At 36.9% G+C, this 15,815-nt stretch overlaps 2 protein-coding genes across 2 annotated transcripts in view; both read right to left on the bottom strand.

Annotated features, from left to right (window-relative positions):
- LOC136255504 (uncharacterized) overlaps window positions 1–10,855 on the bottom strand; it is a 64,391-nt gene extending 53,536 nt beyond the window's left edge. The window contains exons 1-11 of the mRNA XM_066048293.1: window positions 10,540–10,855; window positions 10,197–10,487; window positions 9,664–9,718; window positions 9,560–9,615; window positions 9,054–9,377; window positions 6,645–6,968; window positions 6,302–6,592; window positions 5,769–5,823; window positions 5,665–5,720; window positions 5,159–5,482; window positions 4,453–4,776 (exon numbers count right to left, since the gene is read on the bottom strand). Coding sequence (XP_065904365.1) covers window positions 4,453–4,776; window positions 5,159–5,482; window positions 5,665–5,720; window positions 5,769–5,823; window positions 6,302–6,592; window positions 6,645–6,968; window positions 9,054–9,377; window positions 9,560–9,615; window positions 9,664–9,718; window positions 10,197–10,272 — 1,885 coding nt within the window. The 5' untranslated portion in view covers window positions 10,273–10,487; window positions 10,540–10,855. The remainder of the gene's footprint in view (window positions 1–4,452; window positions 4,777–5,158; window positions 5,483–5,664; window positions 5,721–5,768; window positions 5,824–6,301; window positions 6,593–6,644; window positions 6,969–9,053; window positions 9,378–9,559; window positions 9,616–9,663; window positions 9,719–10,196; window positions 10,488–10,539) is intronic.
- On the bottom strand, window positions 10,272–14,171 carry LOC136255261 (neurotrypsin-like). Its single transcript, XM_066047988.1, has 7 exons — window positions 14,086–14,171; window positions 13,554–13,608; window positions 13,450–13,505; window positions 12,944–13,267; window positions 10,540–10,863; window positions 10,378–10,487; window positions 10,272–10,301 (listed from the first exon to the last, which is right to left on the bottom strand). Exons 1-7 carry the CDS (start codon window positions 14,159–14,161, stop codon window positions 10,272–10,274), a joined length of 975 nt encoding a protein of 324 aa, XP_065904060.1. The 5' UTR covers window positions 14,162–14,171.
- Window positions 14,172–15,815: the final 1,644 nt, after the last annotated feature.

Here is a 15,815-nt window from a genome sequence, read left to right as displayed (position 1 = left end):
GTCTGTCTTCAATAATCATCATTGTATCTACATAGAAAAGAAGAAATGTGAGTAAAGACAAACCTCAAAGTCAGCCATAGGCTGGTTTTGGGGCCTTGTAAAGTACAAAAAGGAGTGAAATCCACACAAAAAACACAGGCATTGTTAAAATTTATTAGCATTAACATCATTGCAGCCATTTCTTGGCCGCCACCTTTGATTTCACAACTTTTTTCACCCAGGCTTTTTAAGGCCGCACCATTTTTTCACAGCTTGGCTGTTTTTGTGTGGATAATTATTACATAAGAATAAACCCACAAGTACGATTAGTTATGTGGGCATAATGAAAGCTACCTGTCACAAAGAAAAGTTTGAGTGAATAGACAGCCAAAGGTAAGAGGAGGTCTTACATGCACATTGAATACAAAGTTTTGCGGTATATTTTATTCGTGACATGGGTAGGACATCTAGAAGACAAAAATGAATGAAGGACTATTGACCGTGAAGATGAGCCTTTTTAAAGTGTAATATAAATGTCACAGAAAATAATTCACAACTAGATAGCAGCAGTAACACAAAGTCCTCCGCCACTCCAGTTGGTACCACCTCCCTCAGTACTGACACCACTCCAGTTGGTACTAACTCCTCCGGTACTGACACCACTCCATGTAGCAACACTTCCAACATCACTCCTGCTGGCACAACCTTGATACTAGTACCTTAAGCAATGTTCCCTGTGCCTGGAAGGTAGCAAAGTCATTGGCCTCAAAAGTTTACAGGAGGCAATTCACAAAATTACCAATTAGAGTGCTGCATGTCAAGTTCCTGTAGAGTTGATCAGAGAAGTAAAGCAGGATGGCCTTAGTAACACTTTTTATGTTAAATGTGAAAAATGTCACAAAGAATTCAAATTCACTTCAAGCGATAAAATAATGGTTATACAAGGAAAGATGGCACATTTAGCTGAATGCATGAAAGTAACGCTGGATCAAATGGCCACGGGTGGTGGAATCAGCAACCTGGAGTAGTCACTCAGTATTACTGGCATTCCTCCGCTATCAAAGCCTGTGTTCATAGACATTGAATGATGCTTAGGTCACTTGTTTGAGCAGTACCTCACTGAACTGATGTTACAAACTGGTAGGGAAGAAAAACAAATTGCAATGGACAACAAATGAGACCATCAAGGTGTACCTGCTATCACAGTAATCATTGATGCTGGTTGGAGCAAGAGATCACACCAGCATTCTTACAATGCAAATTCAGGTGTTGGTGTGATTTTTGGGGCTGCTACAAACAAGCTCTTGTACATGGGAGTCAGAAATACTGTAAATACTGTGCAGTTTGCTCTATTGCACATAAAACAAGGTTAACCTACCTCAACAAATGTGTTTTAAGAACTGGATCATCAATTTCAATGGAAGTTGACATAATTGCTACTGGATTCAGAGAAATGCATGGTGTCAGATACACTGAAGTAATTGGAAATGGTGATAGTTCAGTTCTCTACAACATTGGCACCACGGTACTGTCCTACTGCAGATATGTCTATAAGTTGAATGTGTGAATCACGCTGTGAAAGGTACAGGTCAAAAGAAAAAATACCAAAAGATTTCCCTGCATTCTGTGGATGTGGTGGTCTTACCAAATCAGTTATTGTAAAAATAACACATGGTTCATGTTGTGCAATCCAGAAGCACTCTGAGACAAATAACGTGATGCACCTTTAGTGGGACTTGAGGGCTGGTCCAAAGTCTTATTTGGGCTACCATGAATCCTGTATCTCTGAGTGGTGTTCTGACGTAGCAGGTGGCCACCCAAGAAACATAAATCTTGGTGATCTACTTCCAAACCTCCTCTTTGAAGTGGAGATAAACTGATTGGCAATAAAACAACAAATTTGACTGAATGATTTATGTCAGTCCATGCAAAAATGGATGGAGGTAAACAGATAAATAGAATCCAGTCTGGCTCCTGTGGGTATAGATGTATGACTGCAGGCTTGTCCATTACTCTTGGTACAACAGGGTGTAACTAATCACTGGACTGGACTACTGGACTGGAACACTGGACTGACACATTTCTGGTTTTTACACATTCTGAGGTTGGTTTTATTGAGTATTGGTAGCTAAGGGCCTTCAGTCTGCTACTATAATGATAATTGTGAGGAAGGTAATAAGCAAAAACTGACTTTGAGTGATTTCACTATTTGTTAATAATGCTCTACAGCGTTTATAAACTTACTTGAACTAAATTGCTCAGACACCTGTGACACAACCTATCGTTCCTAGGACAATCTATTGTAGCTAAATTGTTCCTACTATATACAAACTCATTGCACAACTGTAGGGTTTTTCTAATATGATTAGTTCTCACATGTGCTGGTTGGCATACTACAATATGTGACCAAATTTATTAGCATTGTACAAGCTTGCTACTATCTCCAAGACAATATCGTTGGTTAACCATAACTAGCATATTCCCTGCAGTATACTGAAAAGGAGTATAGTATATGTACTGAAGAAGAACATAGTAATAGATGTGAAATGACTAGAAGTCAGTTTTTTCTTACTCCACTTCTCATACTCTTCATTTTAGTTGTACACTGCAAGTTTTCTGAAGACCCTTAGCTATCAAGACTCAATAAAACTAACCTCAGAATGTGTAAAAACCAAAAATATGACAGTCCAGTAGTCCAGTCCAGTGATTAGTTACACCCGGTCCAACATAGTGTGTGGATAAACTATTTGTAGAAATGTCATGATTGAAAGTAGCAGTGGCTAGCTCAGTAGCTTTTACATCATTAACACACAGGGACTTGAGGAACTCTTTACAGACATTTTGAAGATTTTGTTGACTGGTGATGCCTGGAGCAGTGGTATCTAGTCCATAATCTTTATCTAGGATTGCTGGTGTTCTTCGTTACTTTTTCTCCAGATGTACACACTTGTACGACTCATAAATTGTTGTGCTTTCTGTCATAACTTGACAATAACTTCAAGATGACCACAGCATACAACAACTGAACAAGTCTAACAACTAGCACACGGTATTTGTGACCCGGTCTACAAAAAGGGGTCTTATAGCTATTTCAATTGCATGTATTTGGCAACCTGTAACTTGACTTGTGAATGTGGTATCACCCTGACATTTAGTCCCCTTATACCCCTAACATAGCACTATGCCTTGGTGTAATATGAAGGTGATAGGTTGAACGTATGGGAAGTTATGATTAGTCACACTTGACAGTTTAGAAAGGCTATAAGACCCCTTTTCATAGACTGGGTCACATTTATACACACACATAAAAATCTTAAAATTGATTTATTTGATTCAATCAGCTAAACCCGTTCCCATTTTGTCGGACACATCAGAGCACCGATTGATAATACACCATAATATCCATTGATATGAGTGATTTAGAGAAGAAAGTCAAACAAAGCACCAAACCAAAAGCCATCTGAAATACACATTGATTATGTAATGCACGCATTCAAGTGCGAGATCTACACCTGCACCAGGTGAACAGTTTTTTCAAAGATGGTTAATCATAACTTAGACCCTTTTTGTGGTGGATTTGGTGGATTTTGGAGGTGTCTAAGTTACTTAGACCCTTTTCATGTTTACTTAGACCCTTTCATGTTTATTATGCGCACACCTGCCCTGGTAGCATTGGCAACACATTGCCACCTAAAAATTAATTTCAAACCCATCACTGTTGTACGGGTGGGTGGAGTAATGGCTTGTTTCTACTAATAAACGCTACATTTCTCTGTTACAAGCAGCTGTCAACAATTTTAAGGTACAACAACTACATAAAGGGTCTAAATAACTTAGACTTCAGACCACAGGGGTCTAAGTAATTTAGTAACTCTCAGGCCCTGGAGAGTGCTTTTGCTTTGCTCAGGCGTCATGACACAGGGCCATTAGGTTACTAAATTACTTATACTCTTGTGGTCTGAAGTCTAACTATTACATAAGAGGCTAAAAAATTCAATGACAATTGATGGCAGCCTAACAAATGTAGTAGTGTATCATTGTTGTGTTGCGGGTTAGTGTTGTAGGCATATAGCTGCTTTTAGTGCCATTAGCATAACTTCTGTGGCTTTCTTAGTACCTATGATGACCAATATACACAGTTACATGAAGACGGATAAGAAGCATTGTTTCCCCAAGGATGGAGTGACTAGAAGAACGTGCTAGTTAATAAACTTGACTGAAATAATGCTTTACAACGAACTTATAACATCATTGTAAATAGCAATTAGGCCCTCTTTATGCTGCAAGGGCATGGAGTTGTGTCATCTTAATCTTCACTCCGGTTGTGTTCTTCAAAACCTGCATAGAGACAAAAATACAGTAGTTTCAAAAAATTAAATAAAAATGTAGATGCTCGCTCATGACTACTTGACTGCCACCTTAAGAGTACAATGATTGGCAATAATTGTTAACATAATAATTATGGGTAACTACCTTGGAATGGTTCTCCATCACATGACACTCCTACATCTTCCTCATGTTCACAATCATTTAATTCAAAATAACGATGTTTACAATCAAATAAACTTGACTCATTCCCATAACACTCCACATCATCAAGGAGTATTATTCCTACTCCTTCACCATAAAATGCATTACTTCTTCCAGATCCTCCAGAGTAGCCTAATTGTTTACACACTACACTTGCATCATTGTCATCCCACAGATCATCACAAACTGTAGACCACTGATTTTGCCAGTATATCTCCACCCTCCCTTCAGATGCATTTGCACCATCCGCCAATCTGATTGGAAGGCCTATAGTACACACATGACGTTGACACTGTGCGGCAATTGTGTGATATCATACAGTAAAACAAAATTGTACAGATGAAGATCAGTCTAAAATTATACATTGCTCAGAAAACATCTTTACTTCTTTTGCATTCCTGACAGATGGAAGATATTGATTATGTATGATGTTTCACTACCTTTTCGCGCAATGGGCATGCCCATTTCACGTTAAAAGCTAGTTTAGACAGGTGACTTCATCATACAGGGACCTGATTATGCAGATCTCACAAAATTGTGAGTCTTGATTCCGATGAATGCAGTCACATTTAAATGTTGTTTGTGTTCAGTATGTTCGTGGCCACATGACTCGGTCACTGACATATGTACAAGTGTATAAATAACTTACGCCTAACAACACTGTTACACACTACTCCAGCATCTTTATAATGATTGCAGCTATAAAGAACTCCATATCCAGGATGAGTACAATTTGCTAAGTTGTATTCATATCCTCTACAAGCAACTCTATCCAACCAGATTGGTCCTGTTCCTTGACCAAATGTAGCTGAATATGTAGCGCTTCCAGATGACCCATATCCAAGTCCTCTACACACCACACCGGCATCAACATTATGCCAATAATCATGACACACAGTGCCCCATTGACCATTGTAGTACACCTCCACTCTACCTTCACTGGGTGATCCTCCTCCTACCAGTCTCATAGGAACTGTCAATATAAAACACATTATATACACATACGTCTTGTTGACAAGGGTATACATCGGCAGACTTCATTATAATTTGATACTCTAGCTATTGATGCATCCATAAAACTGTTTACTAAGTTTATTTATACAACAAAGCACTCTCATTTGCTTAACTACTTCACTATTATCATTAATCAACTACCTATATGTGGTACTGGAGTGGATGTGGGAGTGATAGTTGTAATTTCTGTGGATAACCTGTGACAAATTTCAGTGATGATAATAACAGCATCATTAGGTTTGTACCTTGTTGATTCCATGGTGTACACTAGAGCACTTGTTGGTGATACAGCTACTTCACCTAAAACAGTATACAGATCCACATAGAAATACACACGACATATGCTAGAAGGCTGTGTGGGGTCCCTGTTTCATATAGCAGTATATTAACAGAATGAAAAAAAATTGGGGAAAAAACAATTTTTACATGCGTGTAACTCTGTGGTTGTCTCTTTAAATGATGTGTACGTTTACTCCTTTATTTACTAATTTTTGTTTCCATGTGCTTGTATACATAAAACAGTGAAAATAAACACTTCAAAGATAAGTAGGAATTCATGCACTCTAATTATACTGTATTGTATTTTGTAAAACAAGATATGCGGTGGCACATCCTATGTGAACATACTTAATGTTACGCTGAACAAATTATTGCACTACCTAAAATAAGGCCATGTGTAACTATGATATACCATCTGGTCTATTGGTTAATCAGAAAGTTTAGTGCATTAATCCTTATTTCACTTTAAACACACAAATATACACACTAGTACAATTACCATAACATTTCACTCCAGCAAATCCAGAACACTTCCCTGTATTGTTTACCCCATTATGACCGCAACGAGCAAACATCAAGTCACTGTCTGAGCACACCACATCACTTAACAACACAGGATTGCCACTGCTCCCAAAATAAGCTGATCTTCCTGATGATCCCACTCCCAGTTCTCTACACACCACACCAGCATCAGTATTATTCCATCCATCATCACACACACTGAACCATTCACCATTGTAGTACACTTCCACTCTACCCTCATTTGATGAGCTGCCTCCTACCAGTCTCACTACAGTGTAAAATGATAATCAATAATTGTTTAGATTATAACACCCAACTACCTCTGATTGGTTCACCATCACATGTTACTCCTGCATCTTCCTCGTGGCCACAATCATTTAATTCAAAATAACGATGTTTACAATCAAATAAGGTTGATTCATTCCCATAACACTCCACATCATCCACAAGTATTATTCCAATTCCTTCACCATAAAATGCATTACTTCTTGCAGATCCTCCAGAGTAGCCTAATTGTTTACACACTACACTTGCATCATTGTCATCCCACAGATCATCACAAACTGTAGACCACTGATTTTGCCAGTAAATCTCCACCCTCCCTTCAGATACATTTCTACCATCCACCAATCTGATTGGAAGATCTATATATAGTACAAACAAGCATAATACGACTTTTTTCAATTTGTTCATTTTGATTACATTTACGTATCATAAATGTGATCATCTCAATGAACACCTGCATAGTTCGCACAATATAATTTTGTCAAACGAAATTTCAACTATAAAATTATACATGCTATAAAGACAAGGATATAAAATTAAACGCAACTGTTAATTGAGAAATAATACTCAAGAAAGCAACTATCCAATCAATTACTATCTTGTTAGCCTATTCTTGTAGAGTTCAAATATCTATGATTCATTTCTGTAGCTATTTAGACTAGTAAAATATGTATACATGATATCTTGTCTATGTGAGCTGATGTGGTTCCGTATAATAATTGTGAGTCTTGATTTTGATGATTGTTGTAGTTGTTGTAAAAATTGTATTATTGTTTGTATTAATTAATCCCCTTCACTTCCAAATTTGTAGAGGCTCCAATATTTTGCTACTAAACTGTTAACTTACACAGCAAACCACAAGGCTACACCAAGTCAAACCTTAGTTTCTGGTCACCCGCCTGCATGGAAACCTAGAACCCAAGTTTATGAGGAATAGTGCAGGCACTTAAGTGCACGTGACCCAGTATAACTGATACTTCAAATGATCAAGATACTCTAATACAGCAGTCAGGGATTCTGATAGTGTAGTCACACTACTCTAGACACTTATATTAGAACAGTCAGGTAGCTATATAATTATGCTGCATGCACTACTAAAACGTTTCTGTTTAGTCATATACTTGAGTTAATTATTAATACTTCTGTTACCAGTAACCAAAAATGCACAGCATTAACCTAATAGCATTAGATTGGCCTTAGCTTTAACTTACCTAATAATTCAAATGTGCATGGTCCTCTAATTATTGGTCTAGTAACTCTTCTAGTGGATCTAAACTTTGACTTCCTTATCACTGAACACTGGTACATTGATAGGAAAGCTGGTAACATTCCGTGAACTCAAATTTCATGACTAAATAACTGTATAGTCCTAAACTCTTCATTCAAATGTGTAGCTATACACAGTAAAAACAAACTAGTGAACGTCACAACTAAATGTAGTGAATATCACTAATAATGGCTGCTACAATATGATACTCATTATTTTTGTGTAGGGACGTTCACCACTAATTTTGTAGTGAGGGTCACTACAAAACAGAAGTGAACATCACTACAAAACCAGCAAATGTCACTACTTTAAAATAGTGAATATTGAGGAAGAAATTAGTAGTGAATTTCACTACTAATTGTTTACAGCATAGTCTTAGCCCACCAGCATTCTATTCAGTAAACCTTGAGAAAAGTTACTATCAAAGTTGTGAGTCATTCAGTACTCCAGGCTAGTATTTTTCAGTGATCATGTGGGATAGTTGATGCTTTAACTAAGGGTTGCCACTTGCCAATATACTGATGTGTAAATAGTTTAAATCCCTTTTGGATCATTTGAACAACTAAGCTAATAAATGATACTTTCCTTACATAGCTAATGAGACATTATACAACTACCTACATGAGCAGACATTTCCTACAGTGCTTAGCTACACATTGTTGTGCTCAGTTGTTTTAAAGCAGTGTAGCTAGCCATCAACCAGTGCATTTTTGCAGAAGCATAATTACTTATTCTGTAAGAATGTTGGTTAAACTTGGAAAATCAACATGATTTGGCTAAGTTGAGCATATACAGTGTGTCATCACAGTATACATGATTGGTGAATATGCAAGGGAGTCTATAGTCCTGAAGTCTGGATCATCTGTCCATCTGCATCCTTTTGTTGGCTACGGAGTGACCAAAAACTAAAGGATGACATGGAGTGGCCTAAATATCATCCTACAAAACTATACTTACTCGCTACAGAACAAGGGATTCGATTATCGAATTACTGTTTACATAAGAGCAACCACAAGCCATTATATCACTTTATGGTGGGGTGATCATTCGTCTAACTGAGATGAAATGGGAAATTTCACTACTTTATTGGATAGCACTGTTTATAATAATACAATCTTGGCTACATGACTTATAATTGTATCGGTGCATGAGTTTAGATATTTCACTAATAACTTACGCCTAACACCACTGTTACACACTACTCCAGCATCTTTATAATGATAGCAGTTATAAAGAACACCATATCCAGGATGAGTACAATTTGCTAAGTTGTATTCATATCCTCTACAAGCAACTCTATCCAACCAGATTGGTCCTGTTCCTTGACCAAATGTAGCTGAATATGTAACGCTTCCAGATGACCCATATCCAAGTCCTCTACACACCACACCGGCATCAACATTATGCCAATAATCATCACACACAGTGCCCCATTGACCATTGTAGTACACCTCCACTCTACCTTCACTGGGTGATCCTCCTCCTACCAGTCTCATAGGAACTGTCAATATAAAACACATTATATACACATACGTCTTGTTGACAAGGGTATACATCGGCAGACTTCATTATAATTTGATACTCTAGCTATTGATGCATCCATAAAACTGTTTACTAAGTTTATTTATACAACAAAGCACTCTCATTTGCTTAACTACTTCACTATTATCATTAATCAACTACCTATATGTGGTACTGGAGTGGATGTGGGAGTGATAGTTGTAATTTCTGTGGATAACCTGTGACAAATTTCAGTGATGATAATAACAGCATCATTAGGTTTGTACCTTGTTGATTCCATGGTGTACACTAGAGCACTTGTTGGTGATACAGCTACTTCACCTAAAACAGTATACAGATCCACATAGAAATACACACGACATATGCTAGAAGGCTGTGTGGGGTCCCTGTTTCATATAGCAGTATATTAACAGAATGAAAAAAAATTGGGGAAAAAACAATTTTTACATGCGTGTAACTCTGTGGTTGTCTCTTTAAATGATGTGTACGTTTACTCCTTTGTTTACTAATTTTTGCTTCCATGTGCTTGTATACATAAAACAGTGAAAATAAACACTTCAAAGATAAGTAGGAAGTCATGCACTATAAATATACTGTATTGTATTTTGTAAAACAAGATATGTGGTGGCACATCCTATGTGAACATACTCAATGTTACGCTGAACAAATTATTGCACTACCTTAAATAAGGCCACGTGTAGCTAAGATATACCATCTGGTCTATTGGTTAATCAGAAAGTTTAGCGCATTAATCTTTACTTCACTTTAAACACACAGATATACACACTAGTACAATTACCATAACATTTCACTCCAGCAAATCCAGAACATTTCCCTGTATTGTTTACCCCATTATGACCACAACGAGCAAACATCAAGTCATTGTCTGAGCACACCACATCACCTAACAACACAGGATTTCCACTGCTCCCAAAATAAGCTGATCTTCCTGATGATCCCACTCCCAGTTCTCTACACACCACACCAGCATCAGTATCATTCCATCCATCATCACACACACTGAACCATTCACCATTGTAGTACACTTCCACTCTACCCTCATTAGATGAGCTGCCTCCTACCAGTCTCACTACAGTGTAAAATGATAATCAATAATTGTTTAGGTTATAACACTCAACTACCTCTGATTGGTTCACCATCACATGTTACTCCTGCATCTTCCTCGTGGCCACAATCATTTAATTCAAAATAACGATGTTTACAATCAAATAAGGTTGATTCATTCCCATAACACTCCACATCATCCACAAGTATTATTCCAATTCCTTCACCATAAAATGCATTACTTCTTGCAGATCCTCCAGAGTAGCCTAATTGTTTACACACTACACTTGCATCATTGTCATCCCACAGATCATCACAAACTGTAGACCACTGATTTTGCCAGTAAATCTCCACCCTCCCTTCAGATGCATTTGCACCATCCACCAATCTGATTGGAAGATCTATATATAGTACAAACAAGCATAATACGACTTTTTTCAATTTGTTCATTTTGATTACATTTACGTATCATAAATGTGATCATCTCAATGAACACCTGCATGGTTCGCACAATATAATTTTATCAAACGAAATTTCAAATATAAAATTGTGATGCTATAAAGACAAGGATATAAAATTAAATGCAACTGTTAATTGAGAAATAATACTCAAGAAAGCAACTATCCAATCAATTACTATCTTGTTAGCCTGTTCTTGTAGAGTTCAAATATCTATGATTCATTTCTGTAGCTATTTAGACTAGTAAAATATGTATACATGATATCTTGTCTATGTGAGCTGATGTGGTACCGTATAATAATTGTGAGTCTTGATTTTGATGATTGTTGTAGTTGTTGTAAAAATTGTATTATTGTTTGTATTAATTAATCCCCTTCACTTCCAAATTTGTAGAGGCTCCAATATTTTGCTACTAAACTGCTAACTTACACAACACACAACAAGGCTACACCAAGTCAAACCTTAGTTTCTGGTCACCCGCCTGCATGGAAACCTGGACCCAAGTTTATGAGGAATATTGCAGGCACTTAAGTGCACGTGACCCAGTATAACTGATACTTCAAATGATCGAGATACTCTAATACAGCAGTCAGGGATTCTGATAGTGTAGTCACACTACTCTAGACACTTATATTAGAACAGTCAGGTGGCTATATAATTATGCTGCATGGACTACTAAAATGTTTATGCTTAGTCTTATACTTGAGTTAATTATTAATACGTCTGTTACCAGTAACCAAAAATGCACAGCATTAACCTAATAGCATTAGATTGGCCTTAGCTTCAGCTTTCCTAACAATTCAAATGTGCATGGTTCTCTAATTATTGGTCTAGTAACTCTTCTAGTGGATCTAAATTTTGACTTCCTTATCACTGAACACTGGTACATTGACAGGAAAGCTGGTAACATTCCGTGAACTCAAATTTCATGACTAAATAACTGTATAGTCCTAAACTCTTCATTCAAATGTGTAGCTATACACAGTAAAAACAAACTAGTGAACGTCACAACTAAATGTAGTGAATATCACTAATAATGGCTGCTACAATATGATACTCATTATTTTTGTGTAGGGATGTTCACCACTAATTTTGTAGTGAGGGTCACTACAAAACAGAAGTGAACATCACTACAAAACCAGCAAATGTCACTACTTTAAAATAGTGAATATTGAGGAAGAAATTAGTAGTGAATTTCACTACTAATTGTTTACAGCATAGTCTTAGCCCACCAGCATTCTATTCAGTAAACCTTGAGAAAAGTTACTATCAAAGTTGTGAGTCATTCAGTACTCCAGGCTAGTATTTTTCAGTGATCATGTGGGATAGTTGATGCTTTAACTAAGGGTTGCCACTTGCCAATATACTGATGTGTAAATAGTTTAAATCCCTTTTGGATCATTTGAACAACTAAGCTAATAAATGATACTTTCCTTACATAGCTAATGAGACATTATACAACTACCTACATGAGCAGACATTTCCTACAGTGCTTAGCTACACATTGTTGTGCTCAGTTGTTTTAAAGCAGTGTAGCTAGCCATCAACCAGTGCATATTTGCAGAAGCATAATTACTTATTCTGTAAGAATGTTGGTTAAACTTGGAAAATCAACATGATTTGGCTAAGTTGAGCATATACAGTGTGTCATCACAGTATACATTATTGGTGAATATGCAAGGGAGTCTATAGTCCTGAAAGCTGGATCATCTGTCCATCTGCATCCTTTTGTTGGCTACGGAGTGACCAAAAACTAAAGGATGACATGGAGTGGCCTAAATATCATCCTACAAAACTATACTTACTCGCTACAGAACAAGGGATTCGATTATCGAATTACTGTTTACATAAGAGCAACCACAAGCCATTATATCACTTTAAGGTGGGGTGATAATTCGTCTAACTGAGATGAAATGGGAAATTTCACTACTTTATTGGATAGCACTGTTTGTAATACAATCTTGGCTACATGACTCATAATTGTATCGGTGCATGAGTTTAGATATTTCACTAATAACTTACGCCTAACACCACTGTTACACACTACTCCAGCATCTTTAAAATGATAGCAGTTATAAAGAACACCATATCCAGGATGAGTACAATTTGCTAAGTTGTATTCATATCCTCTACAAGCAACTCTATCCAACCAGATTGGTCCTGTTCCTTGACCAAATGTAGCTGAATACGTAGCGCTTCCAGATGACCCATATCCAAGTCCTCTACACACCACACCGGCATCAACATTATGCCAATAATCATCACACACAGTGCCCCATTGACCATTGTAGTACACCTCCACTCTACCTTCACTGGGTGATCCTCCTCCTACCAGTCTCATAGGAACTGTCAATATAAAACACATTATATACACATACGTCTTGTTGACAAGGGTATACATCGGCAGACTTCATTATAATTTGATACTCTAGCTATTGATGCATCCATAAAACTGTTTACTAAGTTTATTTATACAACAAAGCACTCTCATTTGCTTAACTACTTCACTATTATCATTAATCAACTACCTATATGTGGTACTGGAGTGGATGTGGGAGTGATAGTTGTAATTTCTGTGGATAACCTGTGAAAAATTTCAGTGGTGATAATAACAGCATCATTAGGTTTGTACCTTGTTGATTCCATGGTGTACACTAGAGCACTTGTTGGTGATACAGCTACTTCACCTAAAACAGTATACAGATCCACATAGAAATACACACGACATATGGTAGAAGGCTGTGTGGGGTCCCTGTTTCATATAGCAGTATATTAACAGAATGAAAAAAAATTGGGGAAAAACAATTTTTACATGCGTGTAACTCTGTGGTTGTCTCTTTAAATGATGTGTAGGTTTACTCCTTTGTTTACTAATTTTTGTTTCCATGTGCTTGTATACATAAAACAGTGAAAATAAACACTTCAAAGATAAGTAGGAATTCATGCACTATAATTATACTGTATTGTATTTTGTAAAACAAGATATGCGGTGGCACATCCTATGTGAACATACTCAATGTTACGCTGAACAAATTATTGCACTACCTTAAATAAGGCCATGTGTAACTATGATATACCATCTGGTCTATTGGTTAATCAGAAAGTTTAGCGCATTAATCCTTACTTCACTTTAAACACACAGATATACACACTAGTACAATTACCATAACATTTCACTCCAGCAAATCCAGAACACTTCCCTGTATTGTTTACCCCATTATGACCGCAACGAGCAAACATCAAGTCACTGTCTGAGCACAAGGCATCACTTAACAACACAGGATTTCCACTGCTCCCAAAATAAGCTGATCTTCCTGATGATCCCACTCCCAGTTCTCTACACACCACACCAGCATCAGTATCATTCCATCCATCATCACACACACTGAACCATTCACCATTGTAGTACACTTCCACTCTACCCTCATTAGATGAGCTGCCTCCTACCAGTCTCACTACAGTGTAAACTGATAATCAATAATTGTTTAGATTATAACACCCAACTACCTCTGATTGGTTCACCATCACATGTTACTCCTGCATCTTCCTCGTGGCCACAATCATTTAATTCAAAATAACGATGTTTACAATCAAATAAGGTTGATTCATTCCCATAACACTCCACATCATCCACAAGTATTATTCCAATTCCTTCACCATAAAATGCATTACTTCTTGCAGATCCTCCAGAGTAGCCTAATTGTTTACACACTACACTTGCATCATTGTCATCCCACAGATCATCACAAACTGTAGACCACTGATTTTGCCAGTAAATCTCCACCCTCCCTTCAGATGCATTTGCACCATCCACCAATCTGATTGGAAGATCTATATATAGTACAAACAAGCATAATACGACTTTTTTCAATTTGTTCATTTTGATTACATTTACGTATCATAAATGTGATCATCTCAATGAACACCTGCATAGTTCGCACAATATAATTTTGTCAAACGAAATTTCAACTATAAAATTATACATGCTATAAAGACAAGGATATAAAATTAAACGCAACTGTTAATTGAGAAATAATACTCAAGAAAGCAACTATCCAATCAATTACTATCTTGTTAGCCTATTCTTGTAGAGTTCAAATATCTATGATTCATTTCTGTAGCTATTTAGACTAGTAAAATATGTATACATGATATCTTGTCTATGTGAGCTGATGTGGTTCCGTATAATAATTGTGAGTCTTGATTTTGATGATTGTTGTAGTTGTTGTAAAAATTGTATTATTGTTTGTATTAATTAATCCCCTTCACTTCCAAATTTGTAGAGGCTCCAATATTTTGCTACTAAACTGTTAACTTACACAGCAAACCACAAGGCTACACCAAGTCAAACCTTAGTTTCTGGTCACCCGCCTGCATGGAAACCTAGAACCCAAGTTTATGAGGAATAGTGCAGGCACTTAAGTGCACGTGACCCAGTATAACTGATACTTCAAATGATCGAGATACTCTAATACAGCAGTCAGGGATTCTGATAGTGTAGTCACACTACTCTAGACACTTATATTAGAACAGTCAGGTAGCTATATAATTATGCTGCATGCACTACTAAAACGTTTCTGTTTAGTCATATACTTGAGTTAATTATTAATACTTCTGTTACCAGTAACCAAAAATGCACAGCATTAACCTAATAGCATTAGATTGGCCTTAGCTTTAACTTACCTAATAATTCAAATGTGCATGGTCCTCTAATTATTGGTCTAGTAACTCTTCTAGTGGATCTAAACTTTGACTTCCTTATCACTGAACACTGGTACATTGACAGGAAAGCTGGTAACATTCCGTGAACTCAAATTTCATGACTAAATAACTGTATAGTCCTAAACTCTTCATTCAAATGTGTAGCTATACACAGTAAAAACAAACTAGTGAA

The sequence above is a fragment of the Dysidea avara genome, chromosome 5, assembly GCF_963678975.1.
Source record: "Dysidea avara chromosome 5, odDysAvar1.4, whole genome shotgun sequence".
NCBI lineage: Eukaryota > Metazoa > Porifera > Demospongiae > Dictyoceratida > Dysideidae > Dysidea > Dysidea avara.
The sequence above is the reverse complement of the archived record's forward strand: the minus strand, read 5'-3'. Positions and strand labels throughout refer to the sequence as shown.

Coding starts and splice junctions, on each gene's coding strand:
- LOC136255261 (XM_066047988.1), bottom strand. CDS start 14,161: ATGTTTGCTCGTTGCGGTCATAATGGGGTAAACAATACAGGGAAGTGT. Junction 13,506..13,553: donor TACACCATGGAATCAACAAG/GTACAAACCTAA, acceptor AATTTTTCACAG/GTTATCCACAGAAATTACAA. Junction 10,302..10,377: donor ATGATACTGATGCTGGTGTG/GTGTGTAGAGAA, acceptor CTGTGTTGTTAG/GTGATGTGGTGTGCTCAGAC.